This window comes from Citrus sinensis, chromosome 4, assembly GCF_022201045.2.
Source record: "Citrus sinensis cultivar Valencia sweet orange chromosome 4, DVS_A1.0, whole genome shotgun sequence".
NCBI lineage: Eukaryota > Viridiplantae > Streptophyta > Magnoliopsida > Sapindales > Rutaceae > Citrus > Citrus sinensis.
The window spans coordinates 25,812,392-25,828,734 of NC_068559.1; the positions used below are offsets into that span (position 1 = coordinate 25,812,392).

General features: G+C 34.3%; 2 protein-coding genes and 1 pseudogene across 2 annotated transcripts; all 3 read left to right on the forward strand.

Annotated features, from left to right (window-relative positions):
- The first annotated feature begins 252 nt into the window (after nt 1-252).
- Nucleotides 253-3,405, forward strand: LOC102621211 (very-long-chain 3-oxoacyl-CoA reductase-like protein At1g24470). Its single transcript, XM_006484270.3, has 3 exons — nt 253-1,096; nt 1,914-1,983; nt 3,060-3,405. Exons 1-3 carry the CDS (start codon nt 423-425, stop codon nt 3,309-3,311), a joined length of 996 nt encoding a protein of 331 aa, XP_006484333.1. The 5' UTR covers nt 253-422; the 3' UTR covers nt 3,312-3,405.
- Nucleotides 3,406-9,003: 5,598 nt separating this feature from the next.
- On the forward strand, nt 9,004-12,054 carry LOC102607263 (very-long-chain 3-oxoacyl-CoA reductase 1-like). Its single transcript, XM_006483944.3, has 3 exons — nt 9,004-10,035; nt 10,140-10,209; nt 11,555-12,054. The coding sequence occupies exons 1-3, from the start codon at nt 9,398-9,400 to the stop codon at nt 11,807-11,809; spliced, it is 963 nt and encodes a 320-aa protein (XP_006484007.1). The 5' UTR covers nt 9,004-9,397; the 3' UTR covers nt 11,810-12,054.
- A 143-nt stretch (nt 12,055-12,197) lies between these two features.
- On the forward strand, nt 12,198-14,095 carry LOC102606971 (very-long-chain 3-oxoacyl-CoA reductase 1-like; annotated as a pseudogene).
- The last annotated feature ends 2,248 nt before the right edge of the window (nt 14,096-16,343 follow it).

The window sequence follows — 16,343 nt, forward strand, 5'->3', positions numbered from 1 at the left end:
TATTTCCTCCCTGTACTTCTTACTAACGCTCCTACATTAACCATTTTTCTTCTTAATTTCACTTTGTTCAATTTAATTTTGGTATGATTATGTTAAATTATATTTACGATAAAATATAAATTTTAACTACACACCTAAAATAATAAATAATAAAAAATTAATTATAATTTTAATCGTGTGATTATAAAAATATATTTTATCTTAAAATAATTCCAACGAACCTAACCCTTTAATTTGATGGCTTCACTTGTGTTACGTGGGTCAAAATATTCCCACGCTGCAGAATTAAATCTGACGGTGATGGTACAAAATATTTAAAACAAAGTTGTTGAGAAAGAGTAATTTAAGACAGCCCAGCTCTTCTAAAATTAAGCTGAAGGGAAGGAACAAGCAATGTTAAGCATCCTACCAGTTTCGGAAAAATGTCACCAATTATTAATTTCATCAATCAACTTATCACAATATCCCGGCGGCAGCAGCAGCAACCATGGCTAGTTGTTCTTCCAGTAAGTGCACTCGGTTTCATCATCCTCCTCAAACACTCGATGTCTCTTCTAAAATGTATCTACATCACATTTCTAAGACAACCCAAAAACCTCAAGAGCTATGGTTCTTGGGCTCTCATCACTGGCGCCACTGACGGCATTGGCAAAGCATTTGCTCATCAACTAGCACAGCACGGCCTAAACCTAATCTTAGTCAGCAGAAACCACAACAAGCTCGAGAAAATCTCAAACGAAATCCAGGCCGAAAATCCCAACACCCAGATCAACATTGTCGAGTATGATTTCTCTTGCGACGTCGTTTCAGCCGGTAATATTAAGGCGATAGAGATGGCCATTGATGGGCTTGAAGTTGGTGTTTTGATCAACAACGTGGGAATTACATACCCCAAAGCCATGTTTTTTCATGAGGTTGATGAGAAAGAGTGGATGGATATTGTTAGGGTTAATCTGGAGGGCACAACTAGGGTCACCAAAGCAGTTTTAACAGGGATGATGAGGAGGAAGAAAGGTGCTATTGTTAATATTGGTTCTGGTGCTGCCATTGTTGTGCCTTCACATCCTCTTTTTGCTATCTATGCTGCTACAAAAGCGTAAGCACTACTAATTCTTTATACGTCTGCTTTTTAGCATACCTCCAAAAAAATGTTTCGCATTAATAGATTTCTGACACTGCAGACAGTTTTGAATAACACTAAGAATTAATTACATAAGAATATCGAAGTGATTTTTAAGGTTTTTTTAATCATTATTTGAGTTCAGATTATAGAAGAAGTAGGAACTCAAAATTTGATTTCAACTTTATTCACTTTTTTTTTTTTGTTATAAATTATTTAACTACATTTGTAGATCTAGAAAGCACTATTTTCTTCATGAAGTCTAGAATATATATTCCCCAACTCCTTAATTGAGTTTTCTTACCTTTTTAAGTGATCAGACAAGACTGTATGCCTTTTTCTTAATACTAAACCAGATGTGTGAATGAAATAAACAAATTGTTTTCAAATACTAAATACATTTTGGTAATTTTGTGAGAATCATATCTCAATTTTAGCTATTAATTTAATTTGGAAAAAAGAAATTGATGGTAAAAAGAGTTATTGCCGACAAAATTTTCGAAGGAGTAGGTAGCATTTCTATAAGTTATGGGACAGGCCTCGTGAGCATTAAGGTATATAAAAATGATATGGCGTTCCTCCCCCTACGTACAAGGATTAGGTAACGCCACATGAGAAACAACAATATAGAGAAACAAAACCTTCACTCTTGTCGATTCAACGTGGCTCAAGTACCCAATTTCTGTCGTATACATCGATCATTGCTTTTGTTAGATTGATCTTGTCATATGTACAAATTCGTTTTCTTAAGCTGCATGAGGATGAGGTGATTCTCAATTTCTTACGCATCCAGGTACATCGATCAACTCTCGAGATCACTGTATGTGGAATACCAAAGATTTGGAATTGATGTGCAGTGTCAGGTAATATGTGCAATGCAGCAAATTAATTAAACCAACGTTGTCGTGCATGCATGCAGGGAAGTAGCCATGATTTTGATCGAGCTAGGGCACATTTAAAATTAAAGATGACTCGAATGCGTAACCGCACGTGTGGTAAGTTTTCATTTGGGAAACTGTGTTGTGGGTCCCCACAAACTCCAAATGGGAGCTTGCCACATGCACAATCGTGCTCCTTATAGAGTGCGTCTGCATACATCTAATTGAAACCCTATTTAAAGTATAATACACTTCTAAAAATTTAGATAACAATATATAACATTACAACTATAATATTCATTGATAATAAATTTACTTATTACAATTGTTCTAGTTGAAAACTCTTCAATGAGATTTTATGAGTTGAAAATAATTTATGATAGTTTCATTATCAATATAAGCAAAAATATATTTTTCAATATACAAGACTAGGTTATTACTTAATTTACTCTTAAAATCTTTTAATACTAATAAAAATATTCATATATTGCAACACATAGAGCAAACATGAATGCATGATAAAATTATAGATTTTAAAACTAGACAAAAGATTAATCAAAAAAATTAAAAGTTAGAATTAGGTAGATTTACAACTTAGGTAGACTTACAACTTATGGGTCAATGTTGAAAGACCAAATAATTGATTTTGCTTGAATAGAAAACAAAAAGATTAAAAACTAGTCCATTAACCATTATACTAACATTTTGTTATGATTTTTTTTAATATTTGTTCTCGTGTCTTTAATTGAGTTTCATGAAATGTTAATAACTAATTAAATTATTTAGAATTAGACATTTAAACTAGGGACAATATGAAATATTTTAAAATTACTAGAGTCACTTTCAAATTTTACAATTCAGCTGGGACATTTTTCATAAATAACGAATAAAATACAAATTTTTAATATAATTATAAAAAAAAAATTAAAAGCCCCAGCTGGTCCCATGCTGGCTCCGTCCGTGCGTGCGTGCATGCATGCTTACTTTAATAGATTTAGGTATTTGATCGTAAGTCTAATTACGCAAGGGGCCCGGTGATTAATGTATGCATGCTATGCCAGGTACCGTTATATGTTGCAACAAAGATGGCGTCCAGTGTAGCGTCGGTAACGAAGCAAACGCTGTTTGTACCATCGCCAGAAGATTATGCACGAGCTGCAATTCGCTGCATTGGGTATGAACCGCGGTGCACCCCTTATTGGGCTCACTCGGTACAATGGTGCTTCGCTCGCTTGCTCCCTGATTCCCTTCTTGATGCTTGGCGTCTCTCTATAGGAATCCGCCGGAGAGGAATTAATGCTGACCTGATCTGACCTGACCTGAGCTCTCCGTCAAAGTCTAGCTTGATCAATAAAATTTCCTACCACTACTATGTTGGGATTATATGCTATTCATATCATATTGATTTATTTATTTATAATAAATACATTTTATGATTAATAAAATATTTGAGATATTTTTCAAATATATTAATTGCATAATTATTTTTAATAAAGTCTATTTATTCATATTATATATATTTATGTGATCATTATACAGATTCACAAAAGAACCAAAATATAAATACAAGTTATTTTATGACTAAATAAATTGAGTTCGCAGTTGGTAAATAAAGTTGTGTGCTCTATTTATATTTAGATTGTAGTAAATTCATTGAAAAATTTGTCTTAATCATGTATAAATTTACTGATATAATTTGATTACATTGAATTGGATTATATATGAGATTTAATTAACCTTGAAATGACTGACAAACTTATTAAATCACATAGACATTGATTTTTTTACATCTCAATCTTGAGTTGACTATAGTTTCATATTTGTGATTGTCATTTCATTTGAGTTACCCATGTGTGTGACATACATTTATAGTCAATATTACCCGATATATCAGTGGAAGCAATTATAAGTAGTGAGATTATAGATTAACAATATAGAATTTGTACAATACATCTCTTGACATGTTTTCGGTACTTAATTATAGAACTCTCTTGCCAGAGTGTGCCAATATTATTAGTATGTTGAAAATGATCATTAAAGAAAATTAGTAAGTGTCAAGGAACAATATATACTTAAATTGATTGGACAATTGATATATCAATTTAATTGATGATGTGGTATAAATGATTGTTTAGTAAAGAAAACAATAAGGCATGTTTGAAGAACAATATCTTCGATAGCATATAATTATGGAGGTCAGTTCTAATATTTTAATAGAGTAGATATGAAATTAAATAATCAGACTAATTTAATTACATGCCTAATTATTGTAGCCACTATTTTATGTACGTATATGATCCCCAAGTTAGTTCATTTAATTGATTACACAACTACTAGATTGATAAACAAAATAGCTGGTAATTTGGGTTAAAACTCTAAATATATTATTTGGTGAGAAACTCTATTTAATTTAATTGTATATAAGGGGCCTTATATTATTTTATAAGGCAAGTCCCTATATCAAAAACAAGTATAACACCACTTTTGGCTTTATATATTTTAATTCAAATCAAATATTTTTAAGTTAATAGAACTAAGAAGATAATGAGGAGCCTAGGATTTCCTCTAATAGATATAAATAGGGCTTGTTCTTTTACAAAAGAACATAGAAGCCACAACATACAGAATGTAGAAAGAAAAATTTTCTTCTAGTTTTGAGAGAAAATTTTTTCTACTACTAATAAAAGCGTCGACACGTTAAGTGTAGATTGAACTTGAGTTATAACTTGTAGATCAAATTTGAGTCATAACTTAAAAGATCGTTGGTCATAAATCGTGATCTAATAAGATCGTTAGTGATAGATCGTGATTTGATAAGATTAGTGATGATGAATCATGATTTGAGAGCCTAAATTACTTTTACGAAAAAGTAAAGGTATAATTCCAAAATTATAATAATTTTATATATTGTATAAGAATTGTGATCTAGATATTTTCACTGCAAAATGATTTTCAACCAACATGATACTCAACATATTTAATTTTACCAAGTAATCGGTTTATTTACGAATGCAGAATTTGTATAAGTTTGTTTGTATTTTCATTTGACATGGATGGGCGTTCGGATTTCGGGTTCAGTTCGGTTTGAGTTAATCATATACAACTCGCTAGGAATTAAAAATATATCTATAAGAAAAAAAATCACTCTCTCATTTGCCGATTACGCGTTACCCCCAACTCCTTACCCTCAGCACGCTCAAACCCAATTCCAAATCCCTAACTACAAGACCCACAACGGTGGCAGCTGCAGCCGCAACCGTCCAGCTCTAGGCAAATCCACCTTCTGTTTCTTCTCCACTTTCCCTTATATTACTGTCTACTTCATCAACGTTTTGCTCATTTCTTACACCCAGTCCAGGCAGGAATCTCGTCAACATTAAATCATGTTCTCCAAGTATTGTATGATTGCATGTTCTACTATTTTCCGTCTTGTGGGCAAAAGCAGTGTTTGAAATGGAAACAAATGGGTCCTAAATTGTGTCTTTTTTTTTTTTTTTGCCTAATTTTTTTTTATCCTGGATAGGTGAGATTTGGGTTGGATAATTTTGTTGCAAGTCAAAGCACAAGAAGTTTCGGTGGATAGAAAATGTGTGATGTTGTAAATCCTTATTGGTATACCTTATAAAAACATTCTTGAAGGTTGAGTACTCAAATCCTTATTTACTTCCTGAACCTGGACAAAGGAGATCAACTGAAGAGCCATTTGTAATTTGTGAAGGTTACATTTTACACCTTTCGATATTTGTTACTTTGTCTGCTCTTCAACTCTAAATCAAATCATTCCTATTAAGTTACTTTAATTTGATGTTTGGATTTTAGATTTTGGAATCTTAGGTGGTTTGTGGCAAAAATTTTTGGAATGAGCTGATCCAACCCGAATTAGTCGGAATTTAGATTGAACAATTCTAACCCGAACTAACTCAAACTGAAATTTGAACCTGAATTATCAACCCAATATGATATGAATGATGAACTTTAACTAAATCGATCGGTTCAGTTTGGTTCGGGTTCGCATTTTCAACTCGATTGGGATTAATTCTCCAACCCGATCGAGTCGTAACCCAAACCGAAACCCGAACAATCCAAACTGATATTCGATTTGCCCACCCCTAGTCTTGCTTAGGAACTGCCCACTCTCATCTTTGGGCTCCCACAATTATAATAGGCTTATTACGACCTCTAACCTAATCGATATGTGGGCTGGGCTAATTTTTCTAAACTAGATTATCAACAAACGTGCCTATGTTAACAAGAAATTTACTTATCTACTAATTTTCATAAAATTATTATCAACATTAATCATAAAATAAATTTTTTTATCAAAATAACCACTTATACACATTTTCGACTAAATTATCTTTAAAAGAGCTTAGTTGGTTCCTCATTGGTTGGTTACATGCGATTGAGCCATCGCCCCCATTGCTTGCAAAGTGGTTATTTGTGTAATCACAAAGTGGTTATTCTATGGTTATTTGAGTAATTGAAAAGTGTAAAGCAGTTATTTGGGTAAATTTTTTAGAAAGATTTGATGTTCAATGCCATATATGATTCTTTGTCCCCAAATTAGGGTTCCATTTAGACTTCACAACTAGCATTTAAATCACAATTGCTATGAAATATCAGCTCGAACTGTAAAGAAAAAAAAATTGATGGGTAGTTGATTAACACTATTACATGTGTAAAGTAATGATGAAAAATAATCAGTCGTGTTATCAAAGTTAAATCTACAAATGCTTACAAAATTTTTTTTGCAATTAGACTACTTTATAGTAAGTTGAAACAATCAGAGCCTCGTTATTTATTTTACGTTTGATTATTGTATATATTATACAAATTCCATTATTTGTTGCAACGAAGATGACAAAATTCAAGAGATCTACCTTCTTCATTCCATCGGCAGAGACGTATAGTAAAGCAAGCATTAGATGGATAGGCTATGACCATCTTTACTTGCCCTGCTGGCTTCATGCTTTGCAATGGTTCATATTACAGGCGCTGACAGATGCAATGGCGATTCAATGTATATTGTAAAATTAATTAATTAGTATATTGTATATTCAATGAGAAGGAGTCCAGGAGAGCAAAGGTTAATTAATTAGTATATTGTAAAATTCAGATACTTGAATTTGCAGCTTTTTTGTTTCATACGCATATGCACCCCAATTTAATGAGTGGCTTGGCATGGTAATCTACTCCTTGTAGGAAAAATCATAGTTATTGTGTATGTTTTTATTTCAGCATGCTTACATTTGAATTGGGGGTGATACAAATTTCAAGTGCTTCAAAGTTAATCTCCTCCTAACTCGTTAAATTTCAAATCTAACTTTTTACGTTCAAAATTTAGTAGTGCAAGTCTGCAATGATAGTGCGTAAATTTTCAAATAAAAAATCACTTGTATATATTAATATTTTTGCCCAAGTCTTTAGAACCTGTGGGCCGCATTCAGGGTCTAAAACTAAATCCTCTGCTTTTCATAAGAGTCATGCTACGGACACCCCTTATACCACCAATTCACTGGCAACAGCAAGGCAACAAAAGTACAGCATTGAAGGTATGAGTTTATTCTCGGATCCCCACAACAGAAACCCGAGTCCGTGTGACCCGAACCTGGCCCGCTTTCTTCTGCCGCCACTAATTATTGATTTACTCTTCAATGCTGTACTTTTCTCCACACATGCAACTGCGTGAATTAATTGCATAGGGCATATAATTTTTTTAAAAAAAAAAAAATTGGGATGTTGATTTATGAGTTGGTAGTATCGCCAACAATACAAGATTTATGAGTTGGTGGTATCGCCAACAATACAACGTTCTCAAAATTTTTGTTTGTCATGTTGCTCGAATAACATTATCATTTAATGCCTATAACTATAGGCATTCGTTTAAACATTCTTGTCTTAATATCATTCGCGATTTGCAACATCAGCAGTTGTGCCCTAAAAAAAGAGATGTAAAACATAAGTCACTGCTGAGCAATTTATGTTTCAAATTTTAGTTCTTTTGACGTTCCTGGAAAAATAGTGAGCAATACTCAATATTTTATTAATCCGCTAATTTACCACTAATTACAGCGAGTGATATAAATGCTCAGTAATTTAGTAAGCTAGATGTCACAGTATAAGTGTTTTGCACAACGAATCTGTGCGACACTTAAATAATCTTTGTCAAATGTTTCTAAGTAAGCCTTGACCTTCTCGACTAGTTAACCTTAGAGGTTTTCGAAGAGTTAACAAGAAGAGAGCAATGAAACCGAATAAGAGAAATTGTATTACTCAAATAGTATTTACAAGAGAGCTTATAAGTGTTTGAGTTGCTTGCTCTAAGTTTATTATTCAAATACTAAATGTCATGCCCTATTTATAAGGGAGGCTTGCCATGCTCTACAATTCTAGAGAATTCTACCAACTTGCCTAAAATTTTAGATATTTACATGTGCTGGAATTGTGTGGAGCATTCTAGATATTTATAAGCTCAAATGTGCTAGAATTGTCTAAAAATTTTTGAAATCGGGCCAAGTTAGCACTCTTACCCTTGTCTTGCGCTCTTGGCCTGAAATTGTGGGCAATTGGACTAGGAACTTAGGTGGTCCGCAACATAGAGCACTCTCTAATTTCAATTTTAAAGCTACATTTTGCTTTTATCACTCGTGGACTAAGCCAACTCTCCGGCTTAGCTTCGTATTAGTGATTGTTCAGATCACATGAATCATGATCAAATGTGAATTGGTAATCTACAGATCATTTAGATCTTTGGGAAAGTTTCAAATATGTGACTCCCATTAACGAAAATTTCATATCACCGCACGCGTGCACTCATGTCCGCAATTTGGCCTTGACACGTCTCTAAAAAAAAAAATCCAAAAACATAATCCCGGACAAACCTATGGTACCATAGTTGTATGGTACTACAGCTGGATCCAACCATTGAATCTAACTCACAGTTGTCACCAGAATTAGATCCAATGACTAGATCCAGCTGTGGTACCATACAAATGTGGCACCATAGTTGAACCCCACAATCCCAGGTAAAATTAATACGATGTGTTAAGAGGACTTGCGGAAGTTAGATGTGTGTCAGCGTTAGTAGTTAATTGCGGTAGTTTTCAGCTCATCTACTTCACCCACTAAATTTTGAAAACCCCCCTCACATCCGCCATCCGTCGCTGCCTACAACTCTGCTCTCTTTGTATCACCCTCCTCCTTTTCCTTCACTGAATCCGTTTTCAGTCAACAACTCTACCAACGATTAGCGATTATAATACTTTCTAAATTTTGGTTTCTTATATTTCTGGGTCACGCTATATATCTCTTCTCGACATTACCCACTTCTTAGATCCGTGTTTTTTTCTTTTCTTTTTCTTTCTTCTCTCTTCATTCAAAAAATTAAAAATATAACAAAATGGAGTCTTGCTTTCTTAATACTCTCAAGACTCAACCTTTATGGCTTCTTGCTTTGTTCACTATTGGTTCTCTTTCAGTTTTGAGGCTTGCTTTCGTCATTCTCAACTGGGTTTATGTTAATTTCCTTAGACCTGCTAAGAATTTGAGAAAGTACGGCTCTTGGGCTCTGGTGACCGGACCAACCGATGGAATTGGCAAAAGTTTTGCTTTTCAGTTGGCTAAGACTGGTCTTAATCTGGTTCTGGTTGGTCGTAATCCTGATAAATTGAAAGATGTTTCGGATTCTATTCAAGCTAAGTATGCCAAAACCCAGATCAAGAGCGTTGTTGTTGATTTCAGCGGTGATCTTGATGAGGGAGTTGAGAGGATTAAAGAGGCTATTGAGGGATTGGATGTTGGAGTTTTGATTAACAATGTTGGGATTTCTTATCCTTATGCGAGGTTCTTTCATGAAGTTGATCAAGTGTTGTTGAAGAATTTGATTAAGGTTAATGTGGAAGGTACGACGAAGGTTACCCAAGCTGTTTTGCCTGGGATGTTGAAGAGGAAAAAAGGTGCTATTGTGAATATTGGCTCAGGTGCTGCCATTGTGATCCCATCGGATCCTCTTTATTCTGTTTATGCTGCCACTAAAGCGTAAGCTTTTTCTTCATTTCATTTTACTAATCCGTTTTGAACTAGCATTTTTATTTTCTGCGTAAAGAATCTACTTCAGATCCTACATATTCGTTAATTTTCAGGTATATTGATCAATTCTCAAGGTCTCTCTATGTTGAATATCGGAAAAGCGGAATTGATGTGCAGTGTCAGGTACTCTTTTTGTTATGTTTCTATAACTTAAATGATCTGGTTATGATTCAATCATCTTAACTTTGTGACTAGCAAGTTTAAAAGTTATACAGTATGATACTATGAATTTTCTGCGTGAAATATCAATTATCTTTATTCTTTGTATGAGAGTGTGTTGGAAAATAGGTGATGTATAAAACAGAGTTGAAGCTTTATGTTTTGAGGGAAAAAAATCTATAACTTTTAAAAGAAGGAATTCTTTTTATTGGCTTACAGCCTAATCAATATGTTATGCTTATCCGCAATTTAGCTTATCTTTAGTCAACCTGCTTAAGTAACTGCTAACCAATTGAATAATTGATTAATAATGGTAGAGCGGCACTCTTTCATGTGCTAAAAGCTAGTGGTCATGATTGTTCATGTAATAGCTATGAATTTTTCTTTTCCAACTTACATTTTTTTATGAAGACACTCTATCAACTCACTTGCTGATTTGCTGAATGGACTATTAGGTAGAAATAATCATAGCTTTTGTCTTTATCAAATCAATACTTTGGCCATGAGTAGTTAATTATTTTAACTAACACTATCTTGTTCCAGAAGATGATTCTTCATGCAACGAAACCAACCAACCTAGTCACTCCTTGAATCAATCGTTACAGTTTCAGGGATAGATTAACTTTCACGGTTGAATTTTATCCAATCAAAATTATAGTAAAAGAACAGGGATATTCATGATTTTGATTTAGTTTATTGGAGTCAGAGCAGAGCGTGCCTTGGATTCTTGTACCATCTTCTCGTACATGCATGTTACGAAAAGCAAGGATGTTTTAAATTGTTTAGTGTAGGTATGGGTTGTGAGGAAATCAAATGATATGCCTTTGTTGAGACTAGTTCTTCAGATTTTTGTCCTTTAGTGCAGCCTTGAGTATGTGAAAAGGTTTCCCTGCCAAAATGGCAACCTTCTTTAAGAATGTAGTTAATTGGCTTCTGTATAATCAATCTGCCAATTGATATCATGTTAAGCTTCTACCTCATTATAAGTATGAGATCAAATAAAATGCTACGGGAATATGAATGAGATTGATAAATAGACATGCACTCTGCCTGCCTGTCTATGAACTTTGGTATTCGGGTTCTTGTCTTCTTATACAAATAGAAACGTGGGCCAATGTATAGAGTGTAGTTTGTTGATGTGAAACTTTTTAAGAGATCTATTATTTATGTTACAACCTTTGTATTTGCTTCTAAATAGTGTCTCACACAATTAAGTTCTTCATGCACTGTGAGATTGGTGCTAGAGCAGGCTGTATATATTTGCTTCGCTTTGGTTTGTGTTTGTTAATTGAGGGATTTGTGGATGCAGGTTCCATTATATGTAGCAACTAAGATGGCATCGATCAAGAGATCTTCATTCTTTGTTCCATCAACCGATGTTTATGCTCGGGCAGCCGTGCGCTGGATAGGGTATGAACCTTGTTGCACACCCTACTGGCCTCATTCCTTCATCTGGGGTGTGCTGTCCATATTGCCAGAGAAACTTATCGATGCAGGCCGTCTTCAGTTTTCCATTGGGATTAGAAAGAGGGGACAACTCAAAGATGCAAGGAAAAAGGAATAGATAACTTTATTTTGATGTTATTTGGTTGGGAAGGTTGGCTAGGATAAGCAGTCTGGTTGGCAGAATTGAACTTTTCAAAGCTCAAGTTGCGCACTTGCGGTTTCTCTCTCTCGTGATTTCTTTTTAAACTTACGTGTGCGTTAATTGTCACATGTTTTATGTTTCTTTCCCTGTAATTTAATCGATAACTTTTTTCAAATGGAGCTAATTATAGCTTTTTCGTCTTTTTGGCGCTGCTTGAAATAGTTTTTTGTCTTTGAGATGTGTATCTTGCCCATCATCAGTAGTCTTTGTATGCCCTGCACAAGTTCTACATGCAACATCCGTTGAAGGAATTATGTTCAAGGCAGCGTGGTTGTTTTGTTTGGGGCCTTGATTGAATCCTTAGATCACTGGAGTTTTGCATGTGCACTCAAATTGCAACTGGTAGCACGTGCATGATTATGAAACTCTCACCAGCAAAAAGACAAATTTTAGCCTTCTGGTGTAATTGTTACGTCTCTCTGCGGCAGATATGTTTTTGATCAAAGGAAAATGTGATTAAAATGACCAAACCCCATCAATTTGGTCACTAGAATCACCCTTTATATTCTTTTTAACATATAAGTATATATTTGTTAATATATATATTAAAAAATAACGCCTTAAAACAAACGATTTGTTGAGAGTTGATAGGGGAGACGAGATTCGGTAAGGTAGGCTAGTTTGAATGAAGCCCACCGTCACACTGGGCCTGTCAGCCTTGATGGTTCCCATGGACCATGTCCGTACAAACTCCACCATTGACAAACCCTCAAATCTCAACTGCGAAACCCATCGAAGAAATTTTTGGAACACACCCATTTTAGTTCTCGTCTTCAGCTGGTTCCAGTAATACGGCAGCGTACAACTAAACGTAGGCAGAGGCCTCGACTGCCACTTGGCCATAGTCATCTATTTCTGGTCTTATAAGTAATCACATTTATTCTTCGTATTTTCAAATTGCCTTTGTTTTTGTTGCTGCTGTAGATTGCCTTGTTAAATAATGTGATAGATACGTCGGGTCGTGCATTTAGAGGCTTCACTTGTTCAATTATCATTAGTATGAAAGAAATTGTTATATTTGGTCGTACTTCTCATGTAATGGGATTTTGGAATATGGTTGTAAGACCTTTATGATGCTGTGCAAAGGAATTCATTTAACGAATAAATGTAACAGTCGGAATTAAAATTAGAGTCAGTTTATACAACTTTGAAGGTGTTGTGTTTTCTCCAATGTTAATGAACCTCATTTTAGGGCAATAGTGATGGGATGATGAAATGTTGCTGGACTTTTAGAGGGTGGCTTTAATGGATATTGAGAGGAGGAGAGGGAAAACAGTGAGGGATGTGATGTGGGACTGTTAGCTGGTGCATGATTTCCGTGGTACAAGGTCTAATTTGCCTAACACTACTCTGTTCATAGACTCTCATCTTTTTCCTTATTCACTCTGTCCATTCTCAATAACTCCGCCTAAACTTAGCATAATTACTTCAGATTCATTTCTGTTCTCAAAAATACCACTTCTTATAGATACAAGGATACAGATATAAATTTCCTACTAAAATGGAGTCTTGTTTTCTTAATACTCTCAAGACTCAACCTTTATGGATTCTTGCTCTGTTCAACATTGGTTCTCAACTGGGTTTATATTTATTTCCTTAGACCTGCCAAGAATCTCAAGAAATACTGTTCTTGGGCCCTGGTGACCGGACCAACGGATGGCATTGGAAAAAGTTTTTCGTTTGAGTTGGCTAAGAGAGGGCTTAATCTGGTTTTGGTTGGTCGTAATCCGGATAAACTGAAAGATGTTTCAGATTCTATTCAAGCTAAGTATGCAAAAACCCAGATAAAAGTGTTGTCGTTGATTTCAGCGGTGATCTTGATGAGGGAGTTGAAAGGATTAAAGAGGCTATTGAGGGACTGGATATTGGCATCTTGATTAAAATGTTGCGAATGGGTATCCTTATGCAAAGTTCTTTCATGAAGTAGACGAAGTATTGTTGAATAATTTGATTAAGATTAATGTGAAGGGTACTCCTAAGGTTACTCGAGCTGTTTTGCCAGCTATGTTGAAGAGAAAGAAAGGCGCTATTGTGAACATTGGCTCTGGTGCTGCCTTGGGAATCACTTCTGGTCCTCCTCTGTATTCTGTTTACCCTGCCGCAAAAGCGTAAGCATTTACCTTTGTGCTTATTCATTGCCGTTAAGTATTTTCCCTTGTGAAGTATTTTCTGCATGAAGAAAATAATTTATTTCATTTTAGTGGTGAAAAAAGTATCTGTACGTGTTAATTTACAGGTATGTTGATCAATTCTCAAGGTGTCTCTATGTTTATATATATATATATATATATATATATATATATATATATATATATATATATATATATATTACAATCAAGCGCTATTGATATTTACAATCAGAAATCAGTCGGAACTCTCCTGAATAATCATATTACGGTACAATCCGAATATCAACGCTCACTTAAATTGAAGGGAGGTCTTAGGTGGCGTTTGTTTTTTTGTCTGAAATCTGAATAGATTTGAATTAGTTTGAATTCTGAATAGATCTGAATGTCTGAATTTGAATAATATGTTTATTTTTTCGTCTGAATCTCGAAAAATAAGTATTAAATTATTATTTTTTTCAACTTAAAAAACTGAAAATATGTACTTTTACATTTGTATCCTTATTCAATTTGAATATCAAATAAATAATATATTAAATACCACAATATTTTAACATTTATAAATAAAACTAATGATGTGATTATTATGTGAGGTAAATATCTATAGGTGAGTTTTGGAATAGACATGAAAAATAAATTATAAAGCAGTGATATTTTTAACATTAGTAAGTAATTGACTTAATTCATATTTCTCCATTAAGTAAAAAGCCAAAAAAATTAGCTTATTTTATTAAGTCAAGATTATGTAAAAAGTCTCATTAAGTTATAAAAACAAACACATTTAATTAACTTAATTAATTAAGTTAAATCACATTAAGTCATTAAGTTAAAAAATAAATGTCATCTTACTCTCACTATTAATATTAGAGAGAAATCGATTCTACCCCAATATAAGAAACTTATTAACCCTATTATACAAGAGAGTCAAACCCAACGCTAACCCTGCGTTGGGACTTGAACCCATGCCCTCAAGGTTGTTGAGGGCATGCACATGCCAATGGGCTACCGGCCCATTGGCTCAAGGTGTCTCTATGTTGAATACAAGAAAAGTGGGATCGATGTGCTGTGTCAGGTACTCTTTTCTATGTTTCAATTCCTAATTGATTTGGTTATGATCCTAACGGTTTGGCTAGCAAGTTTTAGAGTTGTTCGAAACATTTATAGTATGAGTTTTCTGCAAGAGGAATTGATCATCTTCCCTGTTCGTGTGACGGTGTGTTTAGTAGAAGCTTGCTGGTCAAGTAAACTTCAAATGACTTGAAAGGCATTCGTATTACTGTCTTATAGCCTAATCATTGTTTCAATTCAACAAATCCTTGCTGTTTCCAACAAACAGCTCTTCATGCATAGTTAATTAGCTTCTAAATTTGTATTCAGATTAGCCTAAGCTCATATGATGTAAGAGATATATACAGAAGCCCTATATGCTAACTTATATCAATCATATTGGGCATGAATGAGCTTGGTATATGGCAGACTGTATTAACTTTCTTTGGCTTAGATTTGTGATGCTCATCCGAAAGGTTTCTTAGATGCAGGTTCCATTTTATGTGGCAACCAAGATGGCATCAATCAAGAGATCTTCATTTTTTGCCCCGTCAAGTAAGTGACAGTTACTTACGTGCTGCTATTCGATGGATAGGTTACGAACCTCTTCCGCACACCCTACAGGCCTCATTCCCTCCTCTGCCAGATAGCCTAATCAATGCACGGCTTATGCAGCTATTCCTCAGAATCAGAAAGAAGGGGCAGCTCAAAGACGCAAGAAAGAAGGAATAAACAGTCTTCTGCTGATGTTATTTGGTTGAGAAATTGGCTAGGAAGAACAAGTTACATGCTTGGAGTTTATCTCTTCAGTTATGGAACAACATTGGTTATAACTTATAAGAAAGCACTTTTAATGCTTTTGACGACTCAAAAACTACTCTTTGCATTATTTATTTATTTATTTATTGCAAACTGTTTATTTCCAGTGAACTTGTATTGCTGGAAATACTCCCTGAACTTGTTACATTAAAAGATAAGCTTAAAGCACAAGTGACAAACTTATCACGTATGCATATTAGTAATAACATAAAATTGGTCATAATAAAATTAAAAAAAGGGGTTATTTCAACTTAAAATTTAGACATTAATATTAAGTCATTAATTTCAATGCTAGATATTGGATCATATCATATATTAATATTTTATATTTTTAGGGAGAGCTTAAAAGTTAAAATCAATAAATCTTGCCGTGGGCTGGACAATCTTATAAAAGCCCAAGGTTATGACATACCGGACCCGAATCCGAACAGGAAACATATAATAAACCTATCGCGGTC

Excerpts from the sequence above, each read along its gene's own strand:
- LOC102621211 (XM_006484270.3), top strand. The coding sequence starts at position 423 with ATGTCACCAATTATTAATTTCATCAATCAACTTATCACAATATCCCGG. Across the intron at positions 1,097-1,913 it reads ATCTATGCTGCTACAAAAGC|GTACATCGATCAACTCTCGA; the intron begins GTAAGCACTACT and ends TTACGCATCCAG. Across the intron at positions 1,984-3,059 it reads GAATTGATGTGCAGTGTCAG|GTACCGTTATATGTTGCAAC; the intron begins GTAATATGTGCA and ends ATGCTATGCCAG.
- LOC102607263 (XM_006483944.3), top strand. The coding sequence starts at position 9,398 with ATGGAGTCTTGCTTTCTTAATACTCTCAAGACTCAACCTTTATGGCTT. Across the intron at positions 10,036-10,139 it reads GTTTATGCTGCCACTAAAGC|GTATATTGATCAATTCTCAA; the intron begins GTAAGCTTTTTC and ends GTTAATTTTCAG. Across the intron at positions 10,210-11,554 it reads GAATTGATGTGCAGTGTCAG|GTTCCATTATATGTAGCAAC; the intron begins GTACTCTTTTTG and ends TTGTGGATGCAG.